Source organism: Ptychodera flava, chromosome 8 (genome assembly GCF_041260155.1).
Source record: "Ptychodera flava strain L36383 chromosome 8, AS_Pfla_20210202, whole genome shotgun sequence".
Lineage (NCBI taxonomy): Eukaryota > Metazoa > Hemichordata > Enteropneusta > Ptychoderidae > Ptychodera > Ptychodera flava.
In genome coordinates this window covers 4,540,220-4,561,153 of record NC_091935.1, presented here as the reverse complement: position 1 = coordinate 4,561,153, position 20,934 = coordinate 4,540,220, and the positions used below count along the sequence as shown (strand labels likewise).

The 20,934-nt window shown below is 39.8% G+C and overlaps 2 protein-coding genes across 4 annotated transcripts in view; one reads left to right on the top strand and one right to left on the bottom strand.

The window, feature by feature from the left end:
* The window catches only part of LOC139138254 (kin of IRRE-like protein 1), a 242,937-nt gene that overhangs the window by 120,814 nt on the left and 101,189 nt on the right, over positions 1-20,934 (bottom strand). The gene's annotated exons all lie outside the window — the stretch shown is intronic.
* On the top strand, positions 13,435-18,055 carry LOC139138245 (gluconolactonase-like). Its single transcript, XM_070706551.1, has one exon. The coding sequence runs from the start codon at positions 14,494-14,496 to the stop codon at positions 15,730-15,732; it is 1,239 nt and encodes a 412-aa protein (XP_070562652.1). The 5' UTR covers positions 13,435-14,493; the 3' UTR covers positions 15,733-18,055.

The following is a 20,934-nucleotide window of genomic DNA, read 5'->3' as shown; positions in this document are numbered from 1 at the left end:
AGCGCAGGATACGTCCTTCAGGATGACAGTGAGTTTTGCACGTATGTCGTAAAATGGTACTAGAGAAAACAATTTGCAGTCTTTCTCGTTCCCCGAGAGTAAACAGTACGGATAGTGCACCTCAATGTAACTGTTACGATAAATTCGCTTTACTTTATGAAATGTAACTTGTTAACACATCGGCATACAGTAACAATCGGCCTCGTGAAGTTTGGTTGAAGACCAACAAGCATACAGAATGGTTTAGCAGGCTACAAATAGACGGAGCAAAAAATCAATTCGACTCTGTCGACTGCCGGTAGCACGATGGAGCTGCCGCGTAAAGTCTAGTCCTTGTATAGGGCGCAGTTCAAAACCATTGATGTAAAAAACTACCTCCATGTTTAAAAATTATTTGTTGACAGTACTGTTCTCCTAGAAGGTTTTTGTCTTAGTGTTGATTTATTTAATATGATTGTATAGGCGTTTACTATTTTGAAAGGAATTGTATGAAAAAAAAACATGAAAATTTTGAAATACCCGTTCTTTTAAAAGTTTAGCTTCAGTTTACAGAATGAGGTTCTAAAACACTCATGACAACTTTTCCCGACAGAGTTTTAGACGTGGTTGATATGGCCAGTTTGCCCAAATCGGCCATACCCACCTCTATTAAAATTTTAAGTTTACTTTTCTTGTTTACGCAAACACTTGCATCGATTAAAAATATTAAACATGGCTAGAACATCAGGTTTACAACCCCCACACGTGGGCATTTGATAAAGATAACTCTAGGTAAGACAGTTATGATTCCGAATAGAGCAAGACAAAGCTGTTGGTTACGCAAATTTCCCTACAAATACAAGACTAACATTCATCAAGAACACTATGCACACCTAGCAAAACCATTTGAATGACATTCGAACTGACAGTTAGCATATAATGGTAAAGATATTCAACAATGCTTGCCGTGTAGCATCGAGAGCTACAAGCTCAGCTCCTGGTTCCATGATTGTAGAGAGCGGCTAACCATAGAGGTAGAAGAGAACTCTTTTACCTCCATGGACTAACGTACGCATGACCGATTAAATAAAACCACGGATGTTGCTACTAGTATTTACGTAGTGAAATTTTCTGTCAACAAATCAACTAATGCGCGATGGTCAGCAATTAGACCCACGGTTGGTATGAGTCAAGATTGCTTATTTATCTATAACTACACCTTGGCTGTATAATAGCCCTGCCATGCAGAGCGGACTAGTGCGCGTGTAGACGCAAGAGAAGTAGCCGAGGCTCATCTTTTATTGTATATGTAGTCTTTTATCCTGGCAGAATTTGAAGCAACCTAAGTATGTGTACGGTGATTTGTGTTCGTCCACTATATTTCCCTCCATTGTGGGGGAGGGTAATGTAATGAACGGAACATTTACGTGGAGCTCCACATCGCATCGTACCTATCTACGGTGTATCAGCTACGTTGACAGTAGCCCATTGTTACTGTAAAAGAGAGAAATTTTCTTTGTAAACTTCTTTGTCTTTGCAATGTTGCTTTCAAAGTCATCTACCCAACTATTTTAAAGGGGTGATCAAGATGGCCAGAGCAGCCAATTTTGACTAACCAGGTTAAAGAACCTAGGAAAAGGTGCTAAGGCTGTGTTCACACATACTTCTGAAGGGTGCGGGCTATTTCAGGGGGGACTTGGAAAAATTACAACATGCCAAGGGGGATCTGAAAGAATGGCATTGCAATGGGGGAACTTGAAATTTTTTGAATATGAAATTTTTTTGAATGTCAAATTCCTTTCCAAGTACCTTCTGGCACCCTTCGGACGCAAGTTTAAGGGCATATAAAACAATTTATTGGTGCTCTAAGTAGCTAACTTGAGGCAAAAGATTTAGGTTGTCATGATTTCTGCTTACCCAGCCCCCTTGTTGTGCACTGTTATTGTTCAAAAGTGTCCTCTATAATGACTGAAGGTTTATAGTTAAAGGAACCTTCCAATAATAATTTTGGAGATGATAACTGACTGATAACATTCTCCCATTGACAATACATTGGGTCAAGGTCAGAGTCGTCATGTGCCACAGCCAGTAAGTCAAGTCAGCTGGCGTATCGTAAGTTATGGTACTAGAATGGAGTGCAATAAGGCCTTCAAAACTTCTTTTCTGCTTTTCTGTTTCCGAGCTTTCCGGACATAAAAATTACGATGGCGTTCTCCATGGAATCTTACAGCATAAATTCGTGCATTGTCTCAGAGCCTTGTCAGGCGATGACGGATTTCGTTGCGGGACGAATAACTATTTTTACTAATCCGCCCCGTGCGGCGCAAATTAAAGTCTCAGACCTTCAGACCTGCGGCGGGCCGAATAAGACATTTACATTCTTTATCCCCCATCACCGATGGGCGAATAAGAAATTTTCTATTCTTAGACTTATTCGTACCACTGCGGGGCGAATAAAAAATTTACCCGCCTCATTTGCCGCACTGCTGGTTGGCAAATGAAAAATCTTAATTTCTTATTCGAACTGTTGCGGGGCAACTAAGAAATTTACTTTACTTATTCGCAGCATTTTGGGACGGATAAGAAATTGAATTTTCCTATTCGCATTGCTGTGGGTTGAATAAGAAGTATACATTCCTTATTCACATTATTGCAGGAAGAATAAGAAATTTACATTCCCAATGCGTACCGCTGTGGTCAATTGACATCTTCTGTAATGCAAAGTCCAAACAGAGACCGTCACGTATTGGTTAACCAGCGACTGTGGTCCATGCTGCAAGTGAAAGGTGCTTAGGATTACAGGCGTACAGATCTTTATTTTTTATTTATTTGTTTTTTATTTATTTTGCACAAAATGATACATAAAACACCATAAAATGAAAAAATTGTGCATGCATACACAGAAAAGTCTAAAGACTTATTTCCACTGTGGTCCAAATTGACAAAAGACTGACAAAACAACGGAAAAAAATACAAAGTGAGAAATCCGACAACAGAGAGTAAAACAAGCACTTCCAAAAGATAAGTAAAACGGACTAAATACCTCTGAAAATCACACTAAAGATTATGAAATCTCTCCTGATACGATCGACATAAGAATCTTGCAAATGCCGTTTTAACTTTTTTTAAATTGTAATTGGAACCGATATTCCTTATACTACGTTTCAAGCAATTTCATAACTGCGAAGCTGAGTACTGAAAACGTGTTTGAAATAATTTAGCTTCTCTGGGAATAAAAACTGAGTTATTGCCAGAACGTATATTATGATTGTGTACATTTTGCCTGGTAATAAAATTTGATGCCAGGTAGGATGGAGCTTGACCCCTTATTATTTTATGCATGAGATTTAGTTTCAGATACGACACTCTTTGCTCTACACAAAGTCACCCAAGTTTTTCAAAGTGAGCTGGCCCAATATGTTCCTGGGTGCATCATATATCTAAAACAAACCTTATTATTTTATTTTGTGATGTTTGTAGTCTATGTTTGCTGCCAACCTTCAAAGCTTGATACCAGTAGGCACAGGCATAATCAAAAAGACAATTAATGAGACTGTTGGCAAGAAGTATACGTGTTTTCCTGTCCAAAAAGTGACGTTTGCGAAACAAAAACTTAAGACGAATGTTTGCCTTCTGAATTATTTGTGTGGCCATACTCTCTCCTGATAGTGTTTGATCCGAATCGGCACCTCAAATAATTAACAGTATCCTTGGCGATGACATTGGTATCGTTACAGACTATTTCCAGCGTAGATTGTTCTTTTAAGAAATGATTCGAGCCAAAAGGAATTGACTCAGTTTTACCAAGATGTAAAGTCAATTTGTTATCCACTAATCATTCATTCAAAGTTTGCAATTATAAGCTTAGTTCGTGTTGTATTTTACCAATATCCTCGTCAGAGACCATCAATGCTGAGTCATCAAAAGAAGTTTTAATTACAATTTACACCATAACACATGTCATTAACATATATTGAAAACAGAATCGGACCCAGTATCGATCCTTGAGGCACCCCACCATTAATCTGATTAAATGATGACATATGATTATTTACGTTGACCACCTGCTGTCTGCCAGTCAGATAAGAACTGAACCAACGAACAGCTTTGTGACTCAGGCCTAACGCTTTAAGTTTATCTAATAAGATCCCTTGTACGGTATCATATTCTTTCTGAAGGTCGATAAGCACCATCCTTGTTCGTTTACCCTGGTCAATTTGGTGTGTAATATAATCAGTGATGTAGATCGTCGCTTAGCAAAGACACTATGATACAACCAGTAAGAAACTTATGTCATAGGGGCTTCGCAAAGCGCCGATTGGAACGCCTGTGTTCGAAATTGCCGATGAATCTGAATAGTATACCTGCAAAAAGAATGGCGTCACTCTGTACCGAACTGTTTTGTAAGTAAGCAAATATAATTGGCGTCGTGACGTAGCTAGAGATATGTAGATAAACCGGAGCAATGCAGAATTTAACTAGTTTTGCCTGCAGGCAATATCAACTCAATGAGATGAATGCCTGTGTTGTTGCTGCTCGACCCAAATAAATATCCAGGCACATACTCGAGCTTCATATCAGTACTGCAGCTAGCTGTAGATTAACGCAAAGAAATGACATGGGGACAGAGCTTGGCCAAAATCCTGGGGCGATGTAACATCCAGGCATCTTTGAGGCCTTTCCCATGAAGCCAGTCACAGATTTGAATGATGTCAAGGGAGTGCAACGTGTTAGGGAGCCGTCATTATTTACGGCCTGGGGGGTCGGAGGAATTGCTTTCGAAACTCCAAAATTTCGAGTAACCCCCCCTGCCAACCATGACGTGTTTGAGTAACCCCCTCTCTGCTACAGAAAAATGAGTGACCCCCCTCCCCCCCAAAAAAAAATTGGGAAAGTTAAATATCCATACAGTAAAATGAATTGCTGCTGCGACAGGCCCTGTACTGACCCTGATTAAACCCTGTGGTATAGGTCTTTGTCGGAAGGAGGTTCCAATTGCTGTGGCAGGGGCTGATGTACAGGTCTGTATCCAGTGCTCTGGTGACATGCAGTTATTCTGTAGGATTTTTTTCAAGAGGGGGAAGATGTGGTGTGAAAGCACCACAAGAGACCGCTTAAGTGGTCGCGGGGGGGGAGGTCAGAAGGGCCTAGGGGGTGTCCCACCTCCTGCCATTGGAGCTTTTGAAAAATAGAATTAAAATGGTGTTATTTGGTGGCACTTGGGGAGTATTTTTTTCGTATAAAAAACTCAAAGGAAAATAAATCTGAGACAGTATTCCAAAACTTAATTTCAGTTCACTGATTTCAACTATATTTTTTGAAACCGAAAAAATAGCGACAGACATACATTTATTCACATTTATTATTTATTATTATTTCCTGCAATAAAAGATGGGTTTGTTGTCAAGGCATTCAACTGGTTTTAAACTTTATAGCATCAGAATAAGCTTGCTTTACACATTTTCCCTGTCGGTAAGATATAGAAAGCAGACGTTTCTCATTAATGATCAGGCAAGTATATCAATCTTTAATCAGAAAATACTGTAAAATGTACTCAGTACTAGCCTCTAACATAAGGCTTGCCACGTCGAATAGCTGATCATTCTCGTCTGAAGATCACAATAACGCGAAACACATAGTGTAATGAGATTTTAGTTACCACCTGTATTATTATTAATATATTATATATATATATATATATATATATATATATATATATTGTGTGTGTGTGTGTGTGTGTGTGTGTGTGTGTGTGTGTGTGTGTGTGTGTACACAAATACCGGGTATGAATATACATATCTTTACTATTATTGTTGTATTAATTCGTAACTCCACTAAATGCTTCAATACATGTCAACAAAATTTAGTAGCCCCCCCTTTCTTGTTCTCCACTTTTGAGCAACCCCCCTTGTAGCTTTCGATTTTTGAGTGACCCCCTCAGATTCCTCCGACCCCCCCCCCCCCAGGCCATAAATAATGACGGCTCCCTTACCCGGGATGCGCCTACTTCCACGGTGGGGATGCACGGCGTCGTGGCGGCCTGGAAGATGACAAGGACCCCTTTTGGGATCATGCCATGCATCGGGCAACGTGGTATCATGGTCCTTCTGGGTCCGCGACAGCAGTCCCCGGAATGAAAGCCAGCTCGCAGGCCTGTGGGCATTATGTTCAACTGTGTTAGGCGCATCCTCAGGCGGCTGGCTGCCTCCACGTATACGACAGACTAAATCACTAATGTAATCGTGCAGAGTTCATAGTTTATAGGCCACAGTTCAATATTCAGTCATGTCACGCTATTTCCTATGCTAGGGCCATATAAGAGCGAAATTGACATAGATTATGATGTGGAATCCACAGTGACGGGGAAAATAGGAATAATGAGTGTTAAAGATGACTTTGTAAAAGTGACCACAGCATTGAAGAGCAAGATGACATTTGATACAAATATTTTCCAGGTATATCTAGTCATAATAGGCGAGGCAGGCTCTGCGACTCACATTCCTCCGATAGCAGAAATGTCAACATATTTTATAAGAAACAAATATTGGTATCGTGTTTTGTTAGAATTTAGAAAATGTTACCAATACAATTAATGTCTGCAAGGTAATTCCTTCGGCCGACTAAAACAGTAATAGCAGTGAACAATGTTGAGAAAGATAAATGTGCACGTGCACGTTCTATTAATAACAATGTGGAATCAATTGGCCATTGAATAATACGCTATAAGGGCGACATTTTTATTTATGTGTTTTCATCTTCCGACCGACCGTAAATTTCAGCTCCGACATGAAAATATATAAAACAAGTCATCGTTGATGACACAGTCCCCGCTTGTCAATTTTGTTATAATCTTTGGTGTCTAAGCAGCTGTGGTCTAGGTAGCTGTGGCATGACATTGATGCAACGGGTGCATCAGGCCTGTGACTTGCATAATAAAGTAATCTGAGGAACGCGTTAACGTTCAATAAAATTGACCCATCTCTGCCGGTAATGACCATTGAAGGAACTTTTGATTACATCACACATAACGATGCCCTCACTGCCTCTAGTGTCATGATGGCACATACTATACACATGGTTTGGTGGAATTTTAGAAATGGTATGGGATCGGGTATGTTGTTGTAATCAGCCATTTCGGATCATATAATGAAACAAATTAATGTGCACAAGAATGCAGCCATATCATGTTTAAACAAAATCAGTCCATCGAAGGACAGTGACCTATGTTTATGTTTCAAAGACATAAAAAATCACACCAAAATTGAAATCAAATGGCTGTCTATTGACCATATGGATCATAGCACAAAATTAGTAGACATGCATATGTATGCCATTGTACTTTATCTTGTACCAAGTCTCAGCAACATTGGTGAAGGAATATTTGCATATGATTAAACCTTCAAAGACATGCCAAATTCCAACAAAATGGCAGTTCTGCAGCCATATTGGCTCCTATCGCAAGGTTAATTGATACATGCATATGTATGCCATGGTGTTTTGCCTTTGTGCCATGTTTGAACAAAATCGGTTCAAGGATGTTTGAGTTATGGTTCAAAGACATGAAAAAATCGCAAACAAAATGGCCGCCTCACGCCCATATTGGATCGTATCGCAATATAATGCGACATGCATATGTAGGCCATAGTGTTATGCCTTTGTGCCAAGTTTGAACAGAATCGGTTCAAGGATGTTTGAGTTAATGGTTCAAAGACACGAAAAATCGCAAACAAAATGGCCGCCTCACGCCCATATTGGATCGTATCGCAAAATAAATCAATGTGTATATGTATGTCATAGTGCTATGCCTTTGTGCCAAGTTTGAACAAAATCGGTTCAAGGATGTTTGAGTTATGGTTCAAAGACACGAAAACTCGCAAACAAAATGGCCAAGTCACGCCCATATTGGATTGTATCGCAATATAATTTGACATGCATATGTAGGCCATAGTGTTATGCCTTTGTGCCAAGTTTGAACAGAATCGGTTCAAGGATGTTTGAGTTATGGTTCAAAGACATGAAAAATCGCAAAAATATGGCCACCTTGCAGCCATATTGGATCGTATCGCAAAATAAATCAATGTGCATCTGTAGGTCATAGTGCTATGCCTTTGTGCCAAGTTTGAACAGAATCGGTTCAAGGATGTTTGAGTTATGGTTCAAAGACATGAAAAATCGCAAACAAAATGGCCGCCTCACGCCCATATTGGATCGTATCGCAATATAATTCTACATGCATATGTAGGCCATAGTGTTATGCCTTTGTGCCAAGTTTGAACAGAATCGGTTCAAGGATGTTTGAGTTATGGTTCAAAGACATGAAAAATTGCAAAAATATGGCCACCTTGCGGTCAATTTGAATCGAATCGCAAAATAAATCGTTGTGCATCTGTAGGTCATAGTGCTATGCCTTTGTGCAAAGTTTGAACAAAATTGGTTCAGCAGTGTCTGAGAAACGGACGCACGGACGTACGGGACCCAATCTATAAGTCCCCGCGACTAAAAAAAAAACTTTTTATTTGCGCCACCTCTGAAGCGATCATCCTAGCTACAGCAACACCATCATCAAATTGTGAGATTGCGGCGACTCAGACTGAAAGGACAGCTCAGAGTACAGAACACTGAACTGAAAGACAAGAAATTGCAGTGACTAAATGGACATAACATTGAACTGAATCAAATACCCCTTTTTTGTACTTAAAAATTGTAGAGACTGAATGGACAGAACATTGAACTGAAACAAATACAGGTTGTTGGGGTTTTTTTGGTACTTGTTTTTCTTTATTGCGACCGGCCGCCCTGCCCGAGTATTCCTCTGGAGATGAGAAACAAAAAAATAAAAGGGTCACCCTAAGGAAGTATACTCTGGAAAGGGCATCCAAGAGAAAGCATGATCGAGACCACAGATTGTTTGGTTACTGCTAAAGTAACCTCCTATTTAGTTGCATGATCACGTAATCGTCCTGCAGAGTTCTTATGAATTATCGACGCCAACAACAAGGACAAGTTGCATATCTTATCTCGCCATTTGATATCATTTGAAACTATACATTTATTATAACCTGCTGTTGTTTCACACAAATAAAGTTAATTATAGTTCGGCAAACTCAAGTTGATATCAATTTCCTTACATAACCGAAGAGATAAGATTGTTTCATCTGTTGCACATACGGTAATTGAAGGTACAAGGTTTGGATGTCTGTAAACATGATTTGGTACGGACATAAAAATAGCGTGCTGACGTGTTGATTTTCAGTGTTCATTTTCGGCCCACAGCATGACTCATGGAAAAACACGACAATCTAAACAACCATAAACTGCTGCAGGTTCGACGCCTGCATAATCCATCAAATGGCTGAGGAAAAACAATACAAACAAAACAGATTATAACCACAGAACGCCTTGTTCAACACATTGAACCTTAAATGCACATTTTTCGAAATTGACACCATGATAACGCAACAGAGATGGTCACACTTGTCGATGACTATGTTTTAACATCCTGTAATGATTGACATGTTTGATGGTGGCACCGCGCGCGACATTCAATAGAAGCGTATAAAGATGAAGCGTATAAAGATGAATGACAACCATAAACTGACACGAAGTATTGTCACAAGCAATTGCTGTGCCAACAATAGTTATTTTTCGTTTAGACTGCAATCTGATTTACGTGGTTTACGCCACTCTGTGATCAAACAATGAAAAGGGGAAATTTGACAATTTCAGAATGCCACGGTTTTTTCTTGCGTTTTGTCGATTTACCAATGATTACAGTGATCATATTATGGATTACATAAATTCTTAAATTTTAAATGGCCAGCTGCCGTTTGATATTTCCGTGTATGCATCTTTGCGAATACGCGTTTGGTGTCGTAGGGTGATGAATTGGTATGTTATAAATTAGTTGGTTAAAATCTCGACTAAGCGTGTCATAATTTCATCAACACTACTCATCTCAGCTGAAGATTAGCTGTGCAGTGCAACAGAGAAATCGTATATGTCTGGCGTTACATTGATCATGAGCTATTGACAACGGAGAAATAGTTTAACGTTGTTTTCAACAAACATGTACTCTTTATAGAGAAATGTATAAAATCACAACAAAACTATTTTAGAGGAATCTTACAGTTTCCAAAAATGTACCGATTTCATGTAACTATATAAGACAATGAAAGCATACTGGGTTGAACTCCAGCATCTATAAATAACTGTGTTCATTCTGTGGTAAATTGTTCTCATTTAATTCAAATCCAAATACAAATCCAACGTTCAACGTAGTCTACGGGTAACGGGTACACTTTTCCAGAATCAATGTTCGTAAACACTACTTCATGCTACGTGCTTTAAGCACTTATGACGATATTCCAAATTTCGCTCGAGTATTGACATTTTGACAGATTTAGTATTTTTAAACGAATGTAATGAATTATTTTTATTCATGATTTGTATGTTTTTTGTAATTGTCTTTGACGTCATTGTATGTTTGTCTGTAATATTATGTATTTTCGGTTTTGCGGAGCCGGTAATTGGGAATATACCCCTGTTGGTTACCCGAATAATAAATAAATACATTTTTTGTCAGACCATTTGAACGAGAGCAGGTCATACTAAAATGTCATAAGGCAGCATTCAGCGTCAATCAAGTCTCGTCTTGTTGTCATAGCAAATTCTTCCAGGGAGTCGCCCCTCCTCTTGGACACACCTGCATTGTGCCATTATAATCACCGGCTGACGGTGTCTACATATTTTCCTCTAATATGGGATAATGGCTTTCCTTCTTCTATCTTCTTGAGACTGTCAACTCTGTTGCCTTAATTGTTTCTTCAAGTTGGGAGATTACGTGAACTTGGGGAAACTTCAGCACCTCCAATGTATTTGTTATTGAATAATCCAATTTAAACGATAAGATTAGTCGATTCTATCAAGGTTGAGGGACCACAATTCTGTTTATTGACTGTCTAAACACGGTACCTCCCCGTGGTCTAAACTACAAATTTTCCTTAAAGGGCCATTATTTGTAACTTTTGACCATTTTTTACCTCGGAAAATTCCATGTTGGGGGCTCATATTTGTTGCAAAATATTGTTTTACGAAGAAACAAACATGATTAGTGATGTTATAGCCACATAAAACTGCTAATTTTTGTTCAAACGTGTTGCCCTTCCGAGCTCGTTTGTTGATGTCTGGCATGCTCAGCGTGCTGGGGAGAACGCAGATATGGTTACGCCGCGATCACGCCAGATGTACAAGTTCACGTTTATTGCGGGATCAAAACAACATTGCGTCGAGGATTGCCAGACATCTGGCTACGCAACGTGCTCGGACAATGGACTACGACGTAAGTGCCGGGCATAAGTAATGAATATTTATTTTGAAATTGCTGTAAATGGCTCGCGCAGGTGCAGAAGAATGCCTACGTTGCAATCCGCGTGTCAACAGAGTTTGTATTTCTGTCCGGACAAAAATTGAAATTTTTGTTGTAAAATCACATGTTATTTAGTTGTAGGGCACGTATTGTTTCCGAATAATATGCGATTCGCTGTTATTTGACAGGATATTCAACATGAGCCAGTGATCATTTCAATCAAAACTAACGGAAAAATCGCAAAAAGATACAGCTAATGGAACTTTAACTTTGTGCATAGAATAATAACTGCAGTAATTTTCTCACGATGTTTTGCGCGCATTGCTTCGCGACAATTTCCTAGCTTGACTGATCAGGAGCTTTTATGGAGAATTCAGTTTTAATAGCTTCAAAATTCAGAGTTCCAGTGTTTTGTTTGTCGTTACTAAAAGTTCTGTACGTAATTGAAATCTCAAATGTTCTACTACCGGTGCCCGAGCCTCTTGAATGCCATCAGAGAACCTGTTTTCTCGTTCCCCACAAAATTTCATGGTTTGTTTCATTTTATTGACAATTTTGACGTCATGGTAGTTTAGGTAAACGAAATATTTTCTTCATTAGTGTTTGTTGATAAACAACGTTTACTATTGCTATCTTTTGGGAGTTTCGTTAGACTTGGTTCAAGTCGGTGAATTTTAAAAAATAAAATCATTTATAATAGTTTCTCTTGAGTCTCTCCTATTTCGTACAAACCTATTCGGAATTTGGTTAGCGCAGGCCAGGTTTTCCCAGCGATTGAATGCGTTACCTTTGAGTCTGCGCAGTATAGTGAGTTAGTTTCTGCAGGGTGAAACTCCCCTGTATAGCGTTCACCCGACTCATCGCGTCCACTCCACTCACGCGCGCGTTTCACATGAAAGCAAAATACATATCACGCGTTCACCCCACACAAACATCCACAAATCACAGACTTGAACCAAGTCTAGAGTTTCGTGTATACAGGACCGTAGCCGGGGGGGGGGGGGGGGCAAGCAGCTGTCCCCCGCAAGAATTTTTCATACTGTCAATATGTGAAGTTATTTAAATTACCCAACCTCTAGCTAAGCTAGCCCCACCTCTCATGGCAATTTGGTTAGGCTACGGCCGGGATATCTAAATCAATAATCACTCTGCTGGGTCGAATTCTTCAAACAAGTGCACAAGTGAAAGATTTGATTTGACACCGAAATAAGAACAAATGGAAGCTATTTGTCTGTTTGTTTCAGTTTTGTGTACATGTTATCAGTGAATCATTGACGTAGAGGATGTTTACTCTTAATAGTATTCAGTGACAGCATAATTATATGAAAGAGAAGAACTGGTCATAACTACTATGAAACTTTCTAGCGGGAACATTTAGTGTCTCAAATATTGTCATGTCCGCTGAACTTACAAACTGGCCAATAAACTGTCATGGTCGGTGCCACTTTGTATCTCTCCTTGCAGAGGGAATGCATCGAATTTACCGATTTGAATGAGTTGTACGATGAGCTGTGCATGCTTGCTGTGAGTGAGCGGAGTGAAAATAATTTGTGCTGTTGATCACACTGAGGTGTCCGCTGTCGGAGAAATGACATGGAAAAAAATCATATAATTTCGCTTATCGACCGAGCTGATTTAAATAACAACTCTAAAAATTAAAGTTGAGATGTTGCATGCTTTGAGGTCAAAATACCTCCAGACTTTTTTGACTTCACAGTACGGACTTAAAGATGATGCATTCACACTTGATACATACTTTTAACCATGATTGGTTTGCTCCTTGCGTCACGAATTGAGGTCTGTCTGTACCCATATTTCATTTTGTGCTTGAACAAACTGGCAGAGTTCACAAAATCCAGGGAGTGGCTCTTACAACAGTATTTGGTGTCACGGGCGTACACACGAGTATAATATTGCTCGACTAAATATGAATGCCTAGTTCAGATGAACTTCAACCTTTTTATATGGCTTGACATGACAGTGCAAAACTGCAGAGAATAATGTTATAAGATATTTTCCCATGGAAATACAATATTGCTCGATATGCGATACGGGGAATCAAAACGCAAAATCATTTTTCAATTCCTGAGGCAATTCCTCAATGTTTTTATATTGTATTTTTTTCGTCGAACTTTCACTACTAAGAATATGAACAGAGACGAAACCAATCGCTGTTCGAATCGCTGTGGGACAGCGCTCAAACGAACCGGAGCGAACGACTTGACAGGAGGTTGGTGTCCCTTTTCTCGACAAAAGTCACCAATATTAATCGGTCTCCTAAACATAAATTGTCACTAGAATTTATTATGTACAGTACATGGATTTTATGGTCTCCAAGGTTAAGAAACATATTTAACCTTGCGATCTTCCAACATCTCTGCTATATTAAGTTTCGATACGTCGATGATGATTCAACATATTCACTGTATGGAAAGTCGTAGATTTTTGCTTGTAACGTTGACGTTATTGAAATTCAATAGAATCAGATCTTTTCCCTCGAGCCGAACAGTAAAAAATCTAGCACCCCTTTTTTACGTATTTACATTATCCCGCGTGTTGAATTAAAATAATTATGTCAAGCAAAGTACCTAAAATACAGAGCTTAAAAAGGAGGTTATGCAATCATCCAATAAGCCAGTGTCAAGTGGACGAGCACAAATACGTTAGGAAAACGCACTGGCAAACATTGCAGGAATTTCCTTGTAATTGTTATTTTACAAACCCAAATGAGAATTTAATGGGAACATCACCCATAAGAGCCGACAACGGCACCCTGAACTTGAAAATCAAGTATGAAGTTGTGGACAAACACAAATTGGTTTCAAATAGTGTTTTTTTTTTCAAACAAATGGATAAAAAGTATGAAAATATCATATTATAACTATGTGGCAAGGTAGCTGTGATCATGGAAGTAAAAAAATAATAGTGTCAGTTACCTTCCCTCGCCCAAATATCAACCGCAACCGAGTGCTGGCACGAAGATCAGGTTTAAGGGGACATGCGACTCGCTGATTAGCATCACAATACCAAACGATTTTTTAATGCTCTCAAATGTTTGAGAAACAGCTGAATAGACCCCTATCACAGATCAGTTGAAGATTGTTCTGTTGTGTGGTGCATTGACACGCCGGCGCTCCGAAGATTTTGAAATGGCGTACATTGTCTACAGTGCAGCAGTTCTTTTCGTCTGTTGCGTTCATGTCAGTGGTGACATTTGTGACATCGACCCTTCAACGCCAATATTTCAAGTTTTCTCAGATGAGTTCCAGGACATAATAGGTGACAACCCCGAATTAGAGCTTCTTAAGGAGTCGGTAAACGAATCCATAGAGTTTCACGAAGGTCCAGTTTACTTCTCAGACGACCAAGATGGCTATCTTTTGTACACTACTCAACCGCCTGCTGACTACTCCGACCCAAACACCGGACCGCAGATCACAATAAGAAGGTACGACATCGCAACTAACGTCATCTCGACGTTTCGTGATGAAAGCCTTGCAAACATGCCGAATGGTCAAACTCGGGACCCACAAGGTCGTTTACTGACTTGCGAACAGGGCTTCAGGACAACGCCCGCGAGAATATCACGTACAAATATAAGCACCGGGGCAGTAGAAACCATCGCCGACTCCTACTACGGCAGACTGTTTAACTCCATGAACGACGTTGTGGTGAAGAGTGACGGGACCATATGGTTCACAGACCCGTCATACGGATACCAGCAAGGCTTCAAGCCAAAACCCGAAATCGGCGACTTCGTTTACCGGTTTGATCCAGACGGCCCTGATCCGAAATTGACCGTCGTCTCCGATGATTTTGAGAGACCGAACGGACTTGCATTCTCGCCCGACGAAAGCTATCTATACGTGAGCGACAGCGGCGCGATTCAAGGATCTGGAGAATATCGGACGGATTTGCCTCACCATATCCGACGCTTTGATGTACTTGAAGGCAGGTACCTGAGAAACACTCAGCTGTTCGCTGTCAGCGCAGAGTGTGTCAACAAGACGGTGGGTCAACAACCAGGAATACCTGACGGTGTAAAGGTCGACATATGCGGCAACGTGTACGTCGGTGCCGGTGACGGGGTGCAAGTGTTCAACCCGGATGGCTTGTTGATTGGGAAAATATTTCTGGGAAGAGGAGCACCCAATTTGGTGTTTGGTGGTAAACTTGGCAATGAACTTTACATCATGGCTGATATAGCACTCTACAGGGTTCAGCTCAACATTCAAGGTGCCGAGTTTGCTGATACGAATGCAGAAGGCGATACATCGGTGATTTTAATATCAAAGGACGAGTGTCCCACAAGCAGCGCCTCAGTTAACGGTGCCTTCCTTCATTTCACATATTTATTTGCCATATTTTCCGTTGTAACTTCTTTGTAGACGATTGGCAATTACATAATCCCATTTTTAGCTCCATGATAATCCTAAGTGAATGATACTAATCATAATGTCGCTGATAAAGATAGGTTAAACTTTCTGGACGTTCAGTTTATTATCTGTTATTGCCTAAGTCGTTTCGGCCCCTTATTTTCCCGCCAAACAAATTTCGGCACCTCTGTACTTCCCACCGAATACAGTTTAAGAACGACCATGTATAACTAACCATACAAATAGCTGTACCAACAAGGCTACCATGTTAGTACTGGAAACACGATTACAAAAAGACAGACACCGCTACGTCGTCGATTAACACCTTTTTCATCGAACATCAGGCGGACAATAAAATGTGTATCAAATTGAGTGGAATATGATCAGGTTTGAGAAAGCTGTGGGAGACAAACAAAGTCGTTCAATGCTGTAGAAGACTACTTTATTACTAAATTAATGATAGGCAGTGGTTATATACGGTGAAGCGCAACACAAGGGTGAGAGACAGTGCAATGTTGGCTTGGAGTCTGGTGACGTGAAGTGTCTCTGTTGAAGGTAGGAATGTTTCTGCTTTAGAAAGGAAAGGTTGCCCGTTAATAAAACAGTTTTTGTGGGGAAAGTCTACGAATCATCAAAAAGGGACATTACGCATTAAACAGATTGTCTTAGCAGATGAAATCTGTGGTTACAAGAATAAACAGTGGTAGTAAGTGGTGCATCAAAATTGAAATCTTTGAAGGAATGTTATCAAACTACCGACAATGAGAAAATATGTGTCGTGGTGCAAGAATATTTTGCTAAAAAATGAATGGATACGCATACGAATTTGACTGTCACAGCTGAAAAAAAGTAAGCCAAAAAATTTGCAAAGTTGTATAAAGGTGCGAAATAATTAAAAAAACACAAAACACTAAAATATCGGAAACGGCGGCGCTGAAACGTAATGGGTCCAGTCGTCGAAGTGACTTTGGGTTAGAAAATTTGGGAGTGGAAACGACTTTGGTAGTGACGGTTTAATGCCGAACGATCAGCACCCTCCGTAAGAAGTAAAATATCGACCTTTAAACGATTAAGAAAATAGTTTCCATAAGTCATATTGATGTAACAGTATCAGACGTATGGTTCAGTAGCACGCCGCCCTGGAAGATATCCCAGAATCCACCACTTCGCCTTCGCTTCAAAAATGACGGCCATCTAGCGATACCGCGGTAAAAACGCTAAATTTTCAAACTAATTTTAAGAGCCACTGTGTATTTTCTAATAAACTCATTTTCACGCCTACGACATTTTAGTGCCTGATGTACAAGGCAGTGGTATTTTTTACGAATTTTCATTAGTTCTACGCGTGAATTTTTGATCGAAAAATTGATGCTTTGTAAAGTTTGGTCAAACATCAAATGTATTCACTTTTCCCCGGACGTTTTTTGATGAAAGTCATATGGTCAACCCGGTCAATGTAGTATCATTCGACTGTTAATGGTACGAAATGTGTCAAACTGTCATCCGACCCCTATCGACCCCTATGCGTTTTCACGTAATGGGGGCTTTCTTTCTGCCTACTTTTAGCGATTTTCTAAAATGTGGACGCCTTATGTAAACATAGCCAGGCCGTCAGGCCTGCAGTTGAGGACCGGGGCAGCAGGTCACCTCGACCCCTGTCCGTTTCGACCCAAGTAATTCACACCCTCTTGTCGTTGTTTGTGGTCAAATCAATCCCGGTGCCTTAGTCACTTCGACCTCAGTCAGTTTTCATGTTACATGTACCTGACAACGTTTACTGAGTACATTATGCAACTTGTTTCTGTGAGAAAAAATGCTGGCTTCGCTACAACAATGCACGGGGCTGTGAACACTCTGATACTTGTGGGAGGCCTGGGGTACCCCGGCCCCATTGTCATTTACTGACTGGGGAACGTGTCTCACTGAAGTACGGATGGATAAAGCATGTCATTTACTGATTTTTGGAAATAAAGCATTCGTCATTATCGCAATTGCTTGCCATATGCGGCAAGATTGAATGAGCGAGGCCGGTCCGCTCGCCTTGGTGTCTTGACGCCAAATGAGCCTATTTCCGGTTTAGGCGTTGGGCTTACAGCAATGCATTATAGGATATCTTCCAGGGCGGCGTGGTTCAGTAGCTAGATTAAGTAATAAGTTCATCAAGGACTCTTTTAAAAACACATTATTTTATAATAGCGTTAAAGACAGCGGTAGTTTTGTGTGATTAAATGTCAAGTGTCCTAAGTTGCTGCACTTTTCCATTTTATCTTAACATGTACTTAAAACAGTAAATCTTCTCACATGTAATGAATAAAATACTTTCAATTTATACATACAGCCTTTCTCATGTGTCATCTCTCTCTCTCTCTCTCTCTCTCTCTCTCTCTCTCTCTCTCTCATATCACGCAATGTGTTTATTGCATATTAAATTTACATCATCTCAGATACTTCAGTGTGCATTTCGTTTTATACAATATTACTCCATTTCTTCACAAACTTACCTCTTCCGAGAAAAAGTGCAAATAGTCAAAAGCTATATATGTAGAACGAAGTTAAGTCCAAAGTCAATTTTTGTCACCTTGATAAAATATACTCCACTCAATTTTTTCAGATTTTTTACATGATTTTGATAAAAACCATTACCTAATGAACTGTGATATCCATTTGGTCCAAAATTATCACAAGAATTACAGAAAAATTTAAAAATTGGTAAAATGTTGCACTAAATTTTTGGCGGGAAAAAATCACAGCACTCGAAGGGTTAAGAAGGGAAAGCCTAGTCGAACACAATGCTTCTTTTGGCCACTGCCCTGTTTTGGCCACAGTCTTGCTTTGTCTGACGTGAAGTAGCTCAACGTTATCGGTGACTCAAACCTTTTTTGCTTGATGCAGGTACATTGTAATTCCTTTGTGTGGGAAATATACACATAGTCTATATGCAGGCATCGCATACTACGAAGGTGAAACCTATATGACGATGCAAGTTTTTTCTATCTTTCAACGTAAACAACATCAATTCACCTTATGTCTTTGAAACGTATACAAAGCGTGGTTTGCGGTGCTTGTGTAGTGTTCTGGCCGTTTGCAAACTGTCCATTGTATGTCTGTTGATGGAGGTAAAGTATTTTCTCGCAGTTCACGATGAGTTGACACCGCCCTATTGTGAGTCAATTTACATCTCCATTGGTCACAGTCCCTCAATAAATACGACAATCTTGACATGTAAAGTTTGGTAGGTAACCTGATATTGGATAGACATGTTGCTGTAGATTTCTCCTCGTCAAGGATTCAGTAACATGGCAGTCCTCGTCAGTTTCGTCAATAAAGTTATGAAGTTCTACATTGTCAGTTCGGTTTCAGTGTTCGCCCCTGTTTACATCGCATAAATCAATCCCAACCCTTCCAGTCTTTTACATGATGTTATGTCGAGGTCATACAGACAGCGTACCATGCACAGTGATAAGCTTCAGCGGTATCGTAAAAGCCTTCGGAAGTCAAGGCACAGACCTTAGAGCAAGAGTCTATATGTTTTATCTGCAGTCATGTGTTTCGATGATATTTGTAATGTTTCCATGCCAGTTACAGTGTGGAGTGAGCCTATATCATCGCGAGACACAATGAAGGCAAAAATGTTTCAAAAAATAACAATTTGAGCATTTACCTTACACCGTAAATCTGCGTAATAAAATGGACTGTTCCTATCGCCGTAAAGTTCTTCACGACTTTCCACCAAGTCACCGGCAATTAGTCGAACAAGCTTTTTGTTATAGCGTCCAATTGATGCCCTTACTGTCGGAGACAATAGCACTCCTACTCTTACGCTCTGTCATTAGTTTTACATAGCCGAAACATCGAAAAAGTGGAGTGCCGAACGAAAGCTTTGAAAAGCTTGAGAATTGGGTTCAGTACACACACAAATCGTGTACTACCCGAGCTTATGTTAAATAGAACATAAAGGAATTGAGAGACTACTGGTACAAAAAGTGAAATCACAATACAGCAAGATATACTGTGTGATGATGCTGGGTTTGGCGCTTTACATAAATTCTTTGTTTGTCGTTCGCGTGCTGATAAGTTTTCGGAGAAAATTGAGAAAACAAACACAATTTTAACACTATTACAAATACTTTCAAAAGTAGTCTATAATGACAAGACCAAAGTTGATGAAACGTGCTCCGCAAATTGAAGATAACATAACAGTAGTAAGAGACATCGGGTTAAATGATATAATTTACTAATTTTATATAGATGTTGACCCACGTTGTAGTTCAAACCTTCAGCGTGCATCCTTTTCATCATACCATGGAGAATTTGCCAACTTGTGACGAAGGCTGCCTAATTTTCGTCTAAGAAATTAAAATCAAAATTCACAAAATCATCTCCTAAATGCCGTAAAAGCCAACACGCCAGCTGGTTAAGTGTACTTGATATATACTTCTCGCCATTACACTTACGGACTTCCACAAAGAAATACTGCAGCCGAAAATTCAGTTCCTTGGCACTCACTGTTCTGAAATCAATGAAAACTCTATTGAGAAACTGAAATAACTTGAAAAATTCTGCTATCCATGCAAGCAAGGGGCATAACCCCAGCGACACCAATTGACACTGCGAAGGCGACTGAGCGTTGTTTTGTTGGCAAGACGGGGCGGATTTGAAACGGGTAAAAATATCCATCGCTTCGGAAGAAGACAGGTTGCAACAGCATATCTCTTTAGCACATCTGACTCGCAAATTGTCTTGAAAAAAGGAATTAGGTCAATCAGAAAGCTATTGCACATTCAACACTCAGGCTCAAATACGAACGTAGATTAAGATGCTCCAGGGTTGTTATGGGATGTTCCATTACAAGTATAGGTGACTTTAACAATTTTGGTTCAATTCATATGCTAAAATGATCAACTGACGAACGAGGGAGTCAAGGCAAAGTAACCCAAACGAAACTATTTAAGTTTCGTGCGATAGTTTTTAAGTTCGATAAAAGGCTCATACTCGGGCTCCTAAAGTCCTCCGATACAACTTCACTTCGTCAGAACTTGCCACCCAAAGGTATGACATTTGTAGTACCTGCGGACTGTGCCTTGTATGGTTATTTAATGGTTATTTTGGAAATTTTCACTGAAATATCTAAACGTACTTGTCCTCCCCACTATTTCAATTCGCATTACGATCGTCACGAAGGGCCTCATGAATCTAATACAGACTTCCGAATAG